General features: G+C 49.9%; 2 protein-coding genes across 3 annotated transcripts; one reads left to right on the top strand and one right to left on the bottom strand.

Annotated features, from left to right (window-relative positions):
- The first annotated feature begins 630 nt into the window (after window positions 1-630).
- On the top strand, window positions 631-6,363 carry LOC108158531 (golgin subfamily A member 4). 2 transcript variants are annotated; one of them, XM_017290928.2, is made up of 8 exons: window positions 631-837; window positions 1,061-1,157; window positions 1,230-1,420; window positions 1,480-1,683; window positions 1,756-5,403; window positions 5,461-5,532; window positions 5,609-5,721; window positions 5,800-6,363. In XM_017290928.2, exons 1-8 carry the CDS (start codon window positions 754-756, stop codon window positions 5,801-5,803), a joined length of 4,413 nt encoding a protein of 1,470 aa, XP_017146417.1. In that variant the 5' UTR covers window positions 631-753; the 3' UTR covers window positions 5,804-6,363. The 2 variants fall into 2 exon arrangements, with proteins under 2 accessions (XP_017146417.1, XP_017146416.1); XM_017290927.2 differs by having other exon boundaries at window positions 632-837; window positions 5,609-5,725.
- Window positions 6,231-10,773, bottom strand: LOC108158532 (little elongation complex subunit 1). The gene is made up of 2 exons (XM_017290929.2): window positions 9,173-10,773; window positions 6,231-9,115 (listed from the first exon to the last, which is right to left on the bottom strand). The coding sequence occupies exons 1-2, from the start codon at window positions 10,536-10,538 to the stop codon at window positions 6,366-6,368; spliced, it is 4,116 nt and encodes a 1,371-aa protein (XP_017146418.1). The 5' UTR covers window positions 10,539-10,773; the 3' UTR covers window positions 6,231-6,365.
- Window positions 10,774-10,881: the final 108 nt, after the last annotated feature.

Below are 10,881 nucleotides of genomic sequence, written 5' to 3'. Positions count from 1 at the left end.
TCTCAACGTAATTCTGCGGATGAATAGGCATTTCAAAACAGCTTGTAAAACAGTATTTGAATGTTAATTAAAGAAAATAGGGTATACAACGGTTCATACTACCGTCAAGCAACAAGTGTTCAAATAAAGTAACATTTCAAGCTCACTTACGTTTATGCTTTCACCTTTTTTGCTTAATCCTCATTTTACACACAATTAAATAAAATGAAGTACTCAAAATTAGCCTTTCAGTAGGAAATTGATTCACCAATCGGATAAAATTATGTGTTTACGGCTGGGGGCCTTAGCTAGCTAGTAATATTAAACCGAATATCAAAATCGTGGAATATGATTTCCGATTATGGACAGAGAAGGATTAGCCCATTGTTGACCAGCTGGTATTAAAATACACTCCACGAAAATTATGAATCTTGAAGAAGTTTTGCGCAGTTCAGGTAAGTAAAGAGGAAGGATAGGATGGAATGGATTTACAAGAAGAATTTACAAACAGTACTATTTTTCGCAGTTTATCTCAAGGATTTACCCTGTTTAAACAGAGGGGGGCTACTCCACCTAGCCGTTTTTTCATCGTTATATTTACGGTATATTTCGGTATATTTCTGATGGTCAGACGGTATATTTATCGACAAATCGCACATCGCTAGTTCTGCAGACACGTATTTATTTATGTTAGATGTTTTTTAATTAAAAATTAAATTGTGATTAAACCAGGTAGCGCAGGCCGTGAACAAGTAGTGCAGGAAGTGGGTCGTCATGTTTGCCAATCTGAAGAATAAGCTGATCGAGGAGGTGAAGGCGTCACCATCCAAATTCCAACAATTCGCGACTGCTGCACAGGTAGGGGGGGAAAGAAAAATGCAAATTGATAAAAACATACGCAGGCCAAAACAATCTCAGTGTGTGTGTGTGTGAAATTGAGCAAGTGGAGCGGCATGAAAATGCATTTTTGACCCATTTCCACTATCATAATAGACATTATGGCCAGCTGCTGGCCTAGCACGGCACCCAGGAAAACCTTGCACTAACACACATTCCCGCACATGCCTAATGACTCTTGCAGGCGGCCGTGAGCTCATCGACGAACACAACACCAAACAGCTCGGACACCAACACCAGCAGCGGCACCAATGAGAACTTTTTCAGCATCACGGAGGAGGGTGAGCTTTCTTTGCTTTCTGCCAGTTATGTTTGAGTTTCTTATCAGCCCATTTTCCATTCCATGCACACAGACACGCCTCAGAACTCGCCGTACCGCATACAAAAGCTGCCAGCGACGAGCGCTTCTTCGCTGAGGGGACGCTCCTCCACACAATCCCTCAATGGATTGGGCGGCGGAGCCATACCAAGGAGCCGCAAGCTGTCCAACTCATCCATGGCCAGCGATGTGTCCTTTCGCCTGCCCTCCTACGATGCCCCAGCCGTAAATATCGAAATATATGGAATAGTCCCACGATTATGATTTAAAATGGATTACTTTAGGTCTATCACTTGCAATCGGATCTGGATGAGACGAGCAGCGAGTTTGATGACTCTGCTTCGACGGCACGCCTGGATGTAATCACCAAGGATCAGCTGTACGATGCGTACAAGAAGTCCCTCGATCGCTACCACAAGTATCGCTGCCGCTACACGGATCTGGCCAAAAAGTACAAGGAATTGGAGCGTGACAGCACCAAGGCAAGGGTATCTATCAATCTTATCTTTACCAATCACTGATAAGCGCCTGCTTATGCTGCCGATAAAATTACTTTGCAGTCGGTGCTGGTGGAGACACAAGACAAGGCGCTGCGTAGGATCAGCGAACTGCGTGAGCAATGCACACTGGAACAGCAGGCCAAGGCGCATCTGGAGGAGGCACTACGGATCGAAATGGATGACATGAGCTGCAAGATGCAGGCCTACCAGACCAAGCTCAAGCTGCTCGGCGAGAATCCGGAAAATATTTCGGCTGCCCTAGAGCGGGTCAGTCAAGGTCTAGACAGCGACAAGCTGATTGATCTGGAGGAATCAGGAGTTAGGTCCCAGCCTCCCGCGAATGGCGGTTCGACTGAGGACTTGTCCCATCTGCAGCAGTTGCTGGAGGAGCGGCAAGTGCAGCTTCGAGAGATGACGGAGAAATACGCAGCTCTGCAAAAACAGGAGGAGGAGAACGTCTTGCTCTTGGCCCAGACCAAACAGGCCATTCACACAGAGCTGGAGCACAAGGATATCGAGGTGCGGCAACTGCAGGAGAAGCTGAAGCAATACGAGTCCCAGCGCGAGTCTCATACCAGCGACGTCAAAGATCAGCTGAAGAAGCTGCTGGAAATAAAACAGGAAGGCGATGCGAAGCTCATTGCCACAGAACATCTTTTGAGCACCCTCAGAGGCGAGCATACAGCCAAGGAGCAACAGGTGGTAGCCCTCGAAAAGCAGCTGGAGGCTCTTAAAGCGGAATGTGAAACAAAACTGAACGAAATGCGCCAGCACAGTGAGGACCGTGGACCCGAAGAACTGAAGAAACTACAGGTGGCTAAAAACACTGCAGAAGCTCAGCTCTCGTCCACAAATGAGCTATTGAAGTCCTTGAAGTTGCAACACACGACAAAGGAGGAACAGGTGGTCGCACTAGAGAAGCAACTGGAAACTCTAAAAGCGGACAGCGAAAGTAAACTGAAAGAATTGCGGCAGCAGAGCCAGGAGCGTGGCTCCGAGGAACTGAAGAAGCTACAGGTTGCCAAAGAAACTGCAGAAGCTAAACTCTTGTCCACGGAGGGGCTACTAAATACCCTAAAGATGCAGCAATCTGCAAAGGAAGACGAGGTGGTCGCCCTAGAGAGGCAACTGGAAACGCTCAAAGTAGAAAGCGATCAGACCCTGCAAAAACTACAACAAGAGAACAAGGATCTCGAGTCCGAAAATAAAGCTGCCAAGGACCAACTACAAGAACTACAATTGGCCAGAGGGGAAGCAGAGGCGAGTCTCTTTAGCACCGAACAACTTTTGATCTCCCTGAGAGGCGAATTATCAGCCAAAAGCGAGCAGGTTGGGGAGTTGGAGAAGGAAGTGCACGCGCTCAGAACAGACAGTGAGCAGAGTCTGCAGGACCTGCGGCAGCACAACGATCAGTTGCTCGAAATTGTCCAGCGTTCCCAGCAGATGGACTTTGAGGGTCAACTGAAGCAGACCAAAGATAATTTGGCTGCGCTGGAAGGGCAGCTGGCGGAGCGCGAGCAGCAAATCTTGGAGCTCGAAAAGAGCCTGGAGATCGAGCGAGAGTCTGTGGCCGCACTGAGCACCGAAAAGACTTCTCTAGAAGAGCAGCACAAGCTGCGATTGGAGCAGCTGCAACGTGAAATCCAAATGCTTCAGGATCAGCATGAAAGCACAGAGAGTGAAACGATAGCAGCACTGAAAGCGCAGCTCGAAACACTCAACCAGGAGCTGGCCGGCAGTCGGGCGAGTCTCCTGGCCAAGGAGAAGGAACTGAAGGCCTCTGGAAATAAGATGAACAAGCTGAAAAAGCAGCACGATCAACAACAAGCCAAGACAAGCGAACAATCAGTCCGCGTAGAGCAGCTCCAAAAAGAGATGGCGGAGAGCCAGAGTCTCGCCAGGCAGGTGGAGAGCGAGAAGGAGGAGCTGCAGACACGCGTAAGCTCTATCCTGGAGGAAATCACCAGCATGCAGGCGCACTTGCAGCAAGTGCAGGACTCGCATGGTCAACTGGAGGGCGAGAACCGCAAACTGGAGTCCCGCATCGAGGCTCTGCAGCGTGAGCAGCAGAGCAACAGTGCGCAGGACGAGCGCGCCACAGCCAAGATAGATGAAATTCAGAGTGAAAACACCAAGCTGTCTGAGCGCAACTGTCTGCTGGAGGAGCAGGCGAATCACCTACAGCTGCAGCTGCAGGCGAAACAGGACGAACTGTCAAAGGTTCAGGCGAAGATGCAGCAGGTGCTCGACGAACACTCGAAACTGCAGAATGCACAGGAGCTAATGGATCACGACTATCGCACGCTGCAGGACAAGTGCGATGCCTACGAAAAGGAGACGCTTCTGAACAAGGATGCCCTGGAGTGCCTGCAGGCGGCCAGTGAAGAGCTGCAGCGGGTCAAGACTAATCTGGAGAGAGATCTGGCCGATCAGCAGCAGCATCTGTTAGAGCTGCGAGAGCGCCAGCGCGAGCATGAGCAGCAGGTGAAAGACCAGTCCGAACGCTGTACCGAACTGGAGACCAGCCACCTGGAGAGCGAGTCCCAGCTGCAGGCGACCATCCAAAATCTTCGCCTGCAGATCGATGCGTTCAGGCTGACAGAGCAGGGCGTCCAAGAGAAAATGCAGGCCACCAGTGTGGCCCAAGCCAGCCAGATGGCCACGCTCGAGGCACGCTGGAGTGCAGCCAATGCGGATGTTGAGCGGCTGCACGAGGCCAATGATGCTCTCCAGCTGGCGATGGATCAGCAAAGTCAGCGACTGGAGGAGTTGCAGGAGACCCTCGCCCAGAAGGATCGTCAACTTGAGATCACTGTGGACTCCACCCAAAAGCTGGCAAAATATGAGGAAATTCAAGTCGAAAACGAGTATCTCCACAAGCACACAAAGCAGCTGAAACATGAGCTGGCCGAGAATGGGGAGCTCAAGGAGAAGCTAAAGTCGCTGCAGTGCGAGCTGTATGTCCTCCAGGAGCAGGTCGAGCATCACGCCACTCAAGTGACCGAAAAGGAAAGCCAAAGTGCGACGGCCAAGGCGGAGGCAGATCAGCTGAAGACTGCGCTGGAGGACCAGGCCCTCGAACTTACCCGCCAGCGGGAACACGCCAGTTTCGTGACCGAACAGAGCGATGCAGTCCAGACAGAGCTGCTTCAGACTCAGCAGCACCTGCAGGAGAGACAAAGCGAGTTGGCCAAGGCCCAAGAAGAACAGATCAGTCTTCAGGCGGCCATTGCGGAACTCCACAAAGAAGTGGCGAGCCTCAAGGAGCAGCCTGCGTCCTCCGCTTCCGCTGCCACAGATGCCGACAGTCTGCGCATCCTCAACGAGCAGCTGCAGCGGGAACTGGAGGGTCTGAAACACAAGAGCAACGGCGCCGAGTCGAATATGCAACAGGAAATCGAGGAACTGCAGGCGAACAACCAGCAGATGGCCGAGCGCATCAATGAACTGGAGACCCTGAGGGCGGGCATTCAAGCTCAGCAACTTCTGAACAGCATGGCCCCCAAACACGTCCAGGAAGCGGCCGCCACCAGCGAGAAGGCCGTGCTGGAGTCCAAATTGAAAGAGATCATGAATGAGGTCCAGGATGTGACGAATCGAAACCTGTTCCTTGAACAAAAGTGTGAAAACTTCCTGATACTCGAACAGTCCAACGAGCGCCTGAAGCTGCAGAATGCGAAACTCTCGCGCCAACTGGATGAAACACTAGTAAGAATGGATGAATACTTCGTTGATAACAATTTATTTCATGAATCGCCTTTCCAGGTATCCATGCAGCACAGCGAGTCGGTGCCGGCCAACACAGAGTTTGAGTATTTGCGCAACATTATGTTCCAGGTGAGTGTCGTTTCCAGAGATCCACCATTAATGCACGAAGCAAGCCCTAAACATGTATCTATTCCCTGATTGGCAGTACTTAACCGGCAACACGAACAACGAGACTCTGGTCAAGGTGATATCGGCGGTGCTGAAATTCTCGCCACAGCAATCCCAGGTGGCCCTGGAGAAGGAGCATCAGCGTCGATCGTTGGTATGACCATCCCATCTACAAAAAAATGCTCAAAATTCATTAAATAATTCGCGGATATGTTGGCTTCTTTGCAGTTGAATAAACTGATCTAGCATGAACTAATGGCTCTCCACGACGGCGGCTGGTGGGAGCCATGCCCAGCCACGCTTCTAGACTACAAATTTAATCAGAATGGTTAGCAGCCCAAGATCACAACAAGTACCTTATACCTCACCCGCCCCCTCCCAAAAGACTGGGCAGAGCAGGCATGAAATATGGCAATGGATTTTGGCGTCCAAGCATTTCATTTCCAACACGCATAGACCCCACTCCACATAAATATGTATATGTTATTATTATCGATGTTATTATTGTACAGTCCTCCGTGGAACTCTAGCTACTTTTGTCTCTTCCACTGTCTGGCATGCTATGCACTATTGTATGTACATTTCTATTGAGATTTGCCTCTCTTCTTTCGCGCTCCCCACATCTCCCGCATAAGTGCAATCGTGTTTCTGTATTTTAGTTTAAGTTGAATATTGTAAAGAGCAACGACAAAGATTTATTGCAGTTGCAGTTGGCATTTAGTTTAATCCAAAATATCTATACATAATATACAATATAATTTAAATAAATAGTTGCAATTCATACAAAGAGAATCTCATGTGGCCGCTCCTTGGGCGTGGCTCTGTGCTTTCTTCCTCTGGATATGGTAGACGCGACGCCGCTGCACAAAGCTGCGCAACATGGCGCGTGTCAGTGGCGTCAGTTGGTAGTTGGGTCTGTAGTTTTGGAGAGCATCGAGAACGTGCTTGAAGCCGAACCGTTGCAGCCGCAAGATGGCTTGAACGGCTGCCTGTTGAACGCCTGCTCGAGGCACTGCCACGAGCAGGCGCTTGAACAGCCCAATAAAGCTGGAGATGTCGGTGACCAGGGGCAGCGGCTTCAGCACCACCGATATACACTGCAGAATACCCTCGAGTCGGACATCGTACGCATCAGTATGTGCACTTAGATCACAGTAGCTATGGGCAAGCGGCACCAGGTGCTGGGCGAGCACATTGTTCAACACATCCACCCGCGGGCTGCGACGACAGAAGAGCGCAAAGGCGTAGCTCAGCTGGTCCAGGCGGCCCGCCTTCAGCTTGTCAACCAGGTTCTCCAGCACCTGTTCTTTGGTGGGCTCAAAGGGCTGGAAGTGATACGCGAAGCGCAGCTTGGAGAGCAGCAATCGCTCGCATCCTTTGGGATCACTCACTTCGTAATTCCGGCACATTAGCAGATGCTTGATCACAGTAATCAGGGGATCGAAGTTGTTGTACTCCCGGACCTCGCGGTGCGGCAGCACCGTGGGATGGAAGCACAACACCTCGTACACCAACTGAGTCACATCCCTGTCGTATCTATACAGTATTTTTGCTAGCAGCAAGCGCGACGGGTTCTCATATGTCTCCGGATTCGAATGGCTGGCATGCAGTCGGCCCACCTCCAGGTAGAGTTTGACGCACGTGATGGCCCAGTCCAGTTGGATTCTATCCTTTGTCACCTGGAAGAGACGCTTCTCCAGCGCAAACAAGAAGCTCTGTGTGAAGGAGGGTTGGTTGGATCTGAACATTTCAAAGTATCTAAGGGCATTCAGCAGGCGATCCAACGGGTCGTTTGGTTTGGGCTCCATCCAATTGTAGGTCATCTGGCAGAAGGCTGTAATCATCACATTAACAATCACAGCCACATCCCGCGTTATCTTAAAGACCTCGTTCGAGAGGTCCCTACACGTCGAGTCCAGTTGAATGGTGTCCATAAGATATCTTTTTATTGTAGAGCAAAGCAAATCCTTCTGCGTCTCCCTAAGACGATGCGTAGAATGCATTTTACCCTTGGGTGCATCCATCACATGCAGAAGCATAGCCTTGGGTTCGACGTCACCCTTGCGGCACCCTGACAGCTCCAATGGGATTTCGATGGGTGGACTGTCGCTCTGGTCCGTCCACGTCGAAGTGGGTGAGGCTGGAGACTGCAAGTCATAGAAAATAGTCTTCTCGTGCTCCAAATCCTTCGTCTGATTTCTCTTCGCTTTCGTTTCATCTTGCTGTGTCGGCGTCTGCTCTAATTGTTTATCTATATCTTTCGCCTGTTCTTCTTTTAGGCTATTTTGTTCCATTTGGATCTGCTTGGCTCTTAAACGAGTCAAACGAACTTCCTTTTGCGGCGACTCGCTTGCTCTTTCCTTCCTTTTGAGCTGACTAAAGGCCGGTCGCAGTGGCGACTGTGCCATCGGGGATTCTGATATCGGGGACTGTGATATTGGGGATTGTGATATAGGGGATTGTGATATCGGAGATTGTGATATCGGGGATTCTGATATCGGGGAACTTCCTTCATCTATAACTAGAATTTCCGATCCCTCGCTGTTGCTACAACCGAAATTCAACGAATCCCAAGGCAGCTGCGCATCGCTCGCATCCGCCTCCGTCTCCGCCTCCGATTCTGACTCGCTGCCGAATAGCTCCAAATGTAAATTTGTGTCCACTGGCGTTGCTGGTTTTGGTGGATCTGCTGCTGTTTTTGCTTCTTCCCATTCCTCTCTGTCATTTTCGAAAGATGGCATATCCTTATCCTTGACGCATTCCCCCAGCAATAAATCTGAGTTACTCATGAGGATGTCGTCAGTCTCATTGAGTTCTTTTTGAGGTGGCGACAGCTGTTCCACAGAAGTTTCTTCATCACTGAAGACTTGAAGATTGCATTCACCTGGCAAAAAATCTGTGTCGCTCGTAGCATCCTCCACATTGCCATCGAGTTCTTCTTGCTTTGACTTTAGCTCTTCCAGAGAATTTTCTTCATCACTGGAGACTTTCGGATTGAATTTCGCTGGGACGGAATCTGTGTTCGTCGTACGATCCTCATTATCATTGAGTTCGTATTGAGGTGGCGGCTGCGGATTTCTTTCTGAATGTTCCATATTCTTGTCACTTTCCACTGTCCTTCGCATGCCATGGCCATTGGTGGACAATAAACGAAGCAAATACCGCTCTTCCAAGTCCAAATCAAAGTCTAAATTATCACAGTAGGGCATTCTGAAGGTGTTCAGATTGGTTATAAATTGAATCGCCGTCTCTGGTGCTGGGGACTCCACTTTCTGGTGCACTTCCATTGGTTCATTGGCCATTTGGGGTAGTGCTTGCTCCACTGCTGCATGATCATGCACAAGCTTTCGCTTGGGGATTGGCTTCAGAATCGAAGACATTTTGCGTTTTCTTGACTTTTTCTTTCGTTCTTGCGGTGGCTTCGGTGGCAGATGTATCGGCGTGAGCTCTCCTCCGATGCTGATGTTGGACGGTTCTGCGATCATGTCCATAGGATGAGTGCCAACATCCATTCCCATGCAATCTGTGCCCGACTCGTAGTTATCTGTAAAGAAAGCGCGTTGAGTTAAATCATTTAATCGAAAGAATATCGCACGGAGACCTTTTTTGCTGCTTGTGCTGGAGGCATGATCCGGTTCACGCTGCTTTTCAATCACCGGATGAGTCAGTGTGCCCTCATAGAGCGCGTAGAGCCAACTTGTAAAGTCCATTTGCTTAATGCTGGGCGGCGGTGACAGCGGAGGGTTTGATCCCCTGTGGAGCAGACACAGAACCATTTGGCCAATAACATGCCACAGCTCATCGAAGGCCTGGGGCGGCAGGTTGGCGAGGCAGCTTTGGTTTTGAGGTAGAAAGTTAAGAATCTCCCTAAACTCCTTGGCGTTGCCAGCCGGCACGGTGCCCCCCGCCAATGCCTCATCCTTCACACTTTCGAACATGGTGCGCGAGGGTGGCCGAGATATGGAGACCTTCATCTGTGACGGCACCACAGGCATGAAGTCGATCTCTCGGTGCACATTGCAAAGCATGGTGCAGGTGCCAATATTTACGGTGGATTTCTTGGGGATGATGTCCTCCACCACAAACGGAGGTTCCATTATGGGGCTTAGGGGCATGGCTACAGCGGGGCTGTGCCAGGATAACATCTCATCTAGGATTTGGCGCACATTCGGCGCGGGCTTCGGTTCTGGAAAGCATGTACCCACATCGCGGTACTTGATGAAGGCGGCCGTAGTGGTTCCTCGTGTGGTCGTGGATTTCTTATGCTGCGTCCCCTGATTGCGTGTCTCCACCAGATTCGTGACTTGCACACCAAAGGAACACATACTGGTCTTCGGCGTTGTCGAAGTTTGTGTGGATTGAGTTTTCATTGTTTGGGTGATGCCTTTTCGCTTTGCTTTCGGGTTAGGACTTTTTAGTTCTGCGACAACAATCTTTGCAGACTTGCAGTAGTCTCTGACTTTTTTCATTATATTTTGCTCACGTCGTGACAGCCCGGCATCGTCGCCCACTCTGTGTGCGAGTTGCATGTAGGCCTCGACCAGGTCTTTGGCAGCCATCGGCAGGGCCCTGACCTTCAGATCCTCCTCCAGATTCTCACAGTTGGTGACTTGAGCGTCCAATTTTATTTCCAGCTGGCTGCAGCGCCCTTCGAGCTCTTGACAATGCTTCTCCAGCTCTATCCTTTGCTGCTTTTCTGTCGTGTACAGATCGGTCACCTCCTTGGCTGTCCGCTGCGTGCCGGTCAGTTGTTGGTTTTGGCACTGCAGCTGTTTCACTTTCCGTATCAACTCATCGCTGTCGCAAATCCGCTCGGACAACCGGCGACGCTTAGACTGGGTGTTTGTGTTGATTTTGGATATCAAAGCATGCCGATACGGGGCCAGGAACGTGCCCTCGTTAGCGGACGGACCCAGTAGTTGATCTAAGTTGACCTCGGGAAACTGAGGGTTCTCCGGCATGGCCATAGCGCCTCCTCCTCCTTTTTTGTACCACTTCACGTGTTTACGTTGGGCCGCTGGATAAACCCTTAGTTTGACTGGACCTGCGCGAGAAACTGCATATCTATTCAAACCATGAAAGTCAACTATCAATGTGGCATGGGCGCACACTACACGACTAGTTAAATTGAAAAAACGGAGATAAACAAAAATAAAAAATATTCCGCGTTTTTTTTACAACCGGTCGTCACAACAGTAGGGATGGTATATTGTCGATAAGACTATCGATACTTTTTTTCCATCCCTGGAAAATACAGATATGTAAGTCTGGTATTTTAATGCACTTTTAAATACCACATTTTTTACAATT

This window comes from Drosophila miranda, chromosome 3 (assembly GCF_003369915.1).
Source record: "Drosophila miranda strain MSH22 chromosome 3, D.miranda_PacBio2.1, whole genome shotgun sequence".
Classification (NCBI taxonomy): domain Eukaryota; kingdom Metazoa; phylum Arthropoda; class Insecta; order Diptera; family Drosophilidae; genus Drosophila; species Drosophila miranda.
The sequence above is the reverse complement of the archived record's forward strand: the minus strand, read 5'-3'. Positions and strand labels throughout refer to the sequence as shown.

Coding starts and splice junctions, on each gene's coding strand:
- LOC108158531 (XM_017290927.2), top strand. CDS start 754: ATGTTTGCCAATCTGAAGAATAAGCTGATCGAGGAGGTGAAGGCGTCA. Junction 1,421..1,479: donor CCTCCTACGATGCCCCAGCC/GTAAATATCGAA, acceptor GGATTACTTTAG/GTCTATCACTTGCAATCGGA. Junction 5,533..5,608: donor TGCGCAACATTATGTTCCAG/GTGAGTGTCGTT, acceptor CCTGATTGGCAG/TACTTAACCGGCAACACGAA.
- LOC108158532 (XM_017290929.2), bottom strand. CDS start 10,538: ATGGCCATGCCGGAGAACCCTCAGTTTCCCGAGGTCAACTTAGATCAA. Junction 9,116..9,172: donor CAGCACAAGCAGCAAAAAAG/GTCTCCGTGCGA, acceptor CTTTCTTTACAG/ATAACTACGAGTCGGGCACA.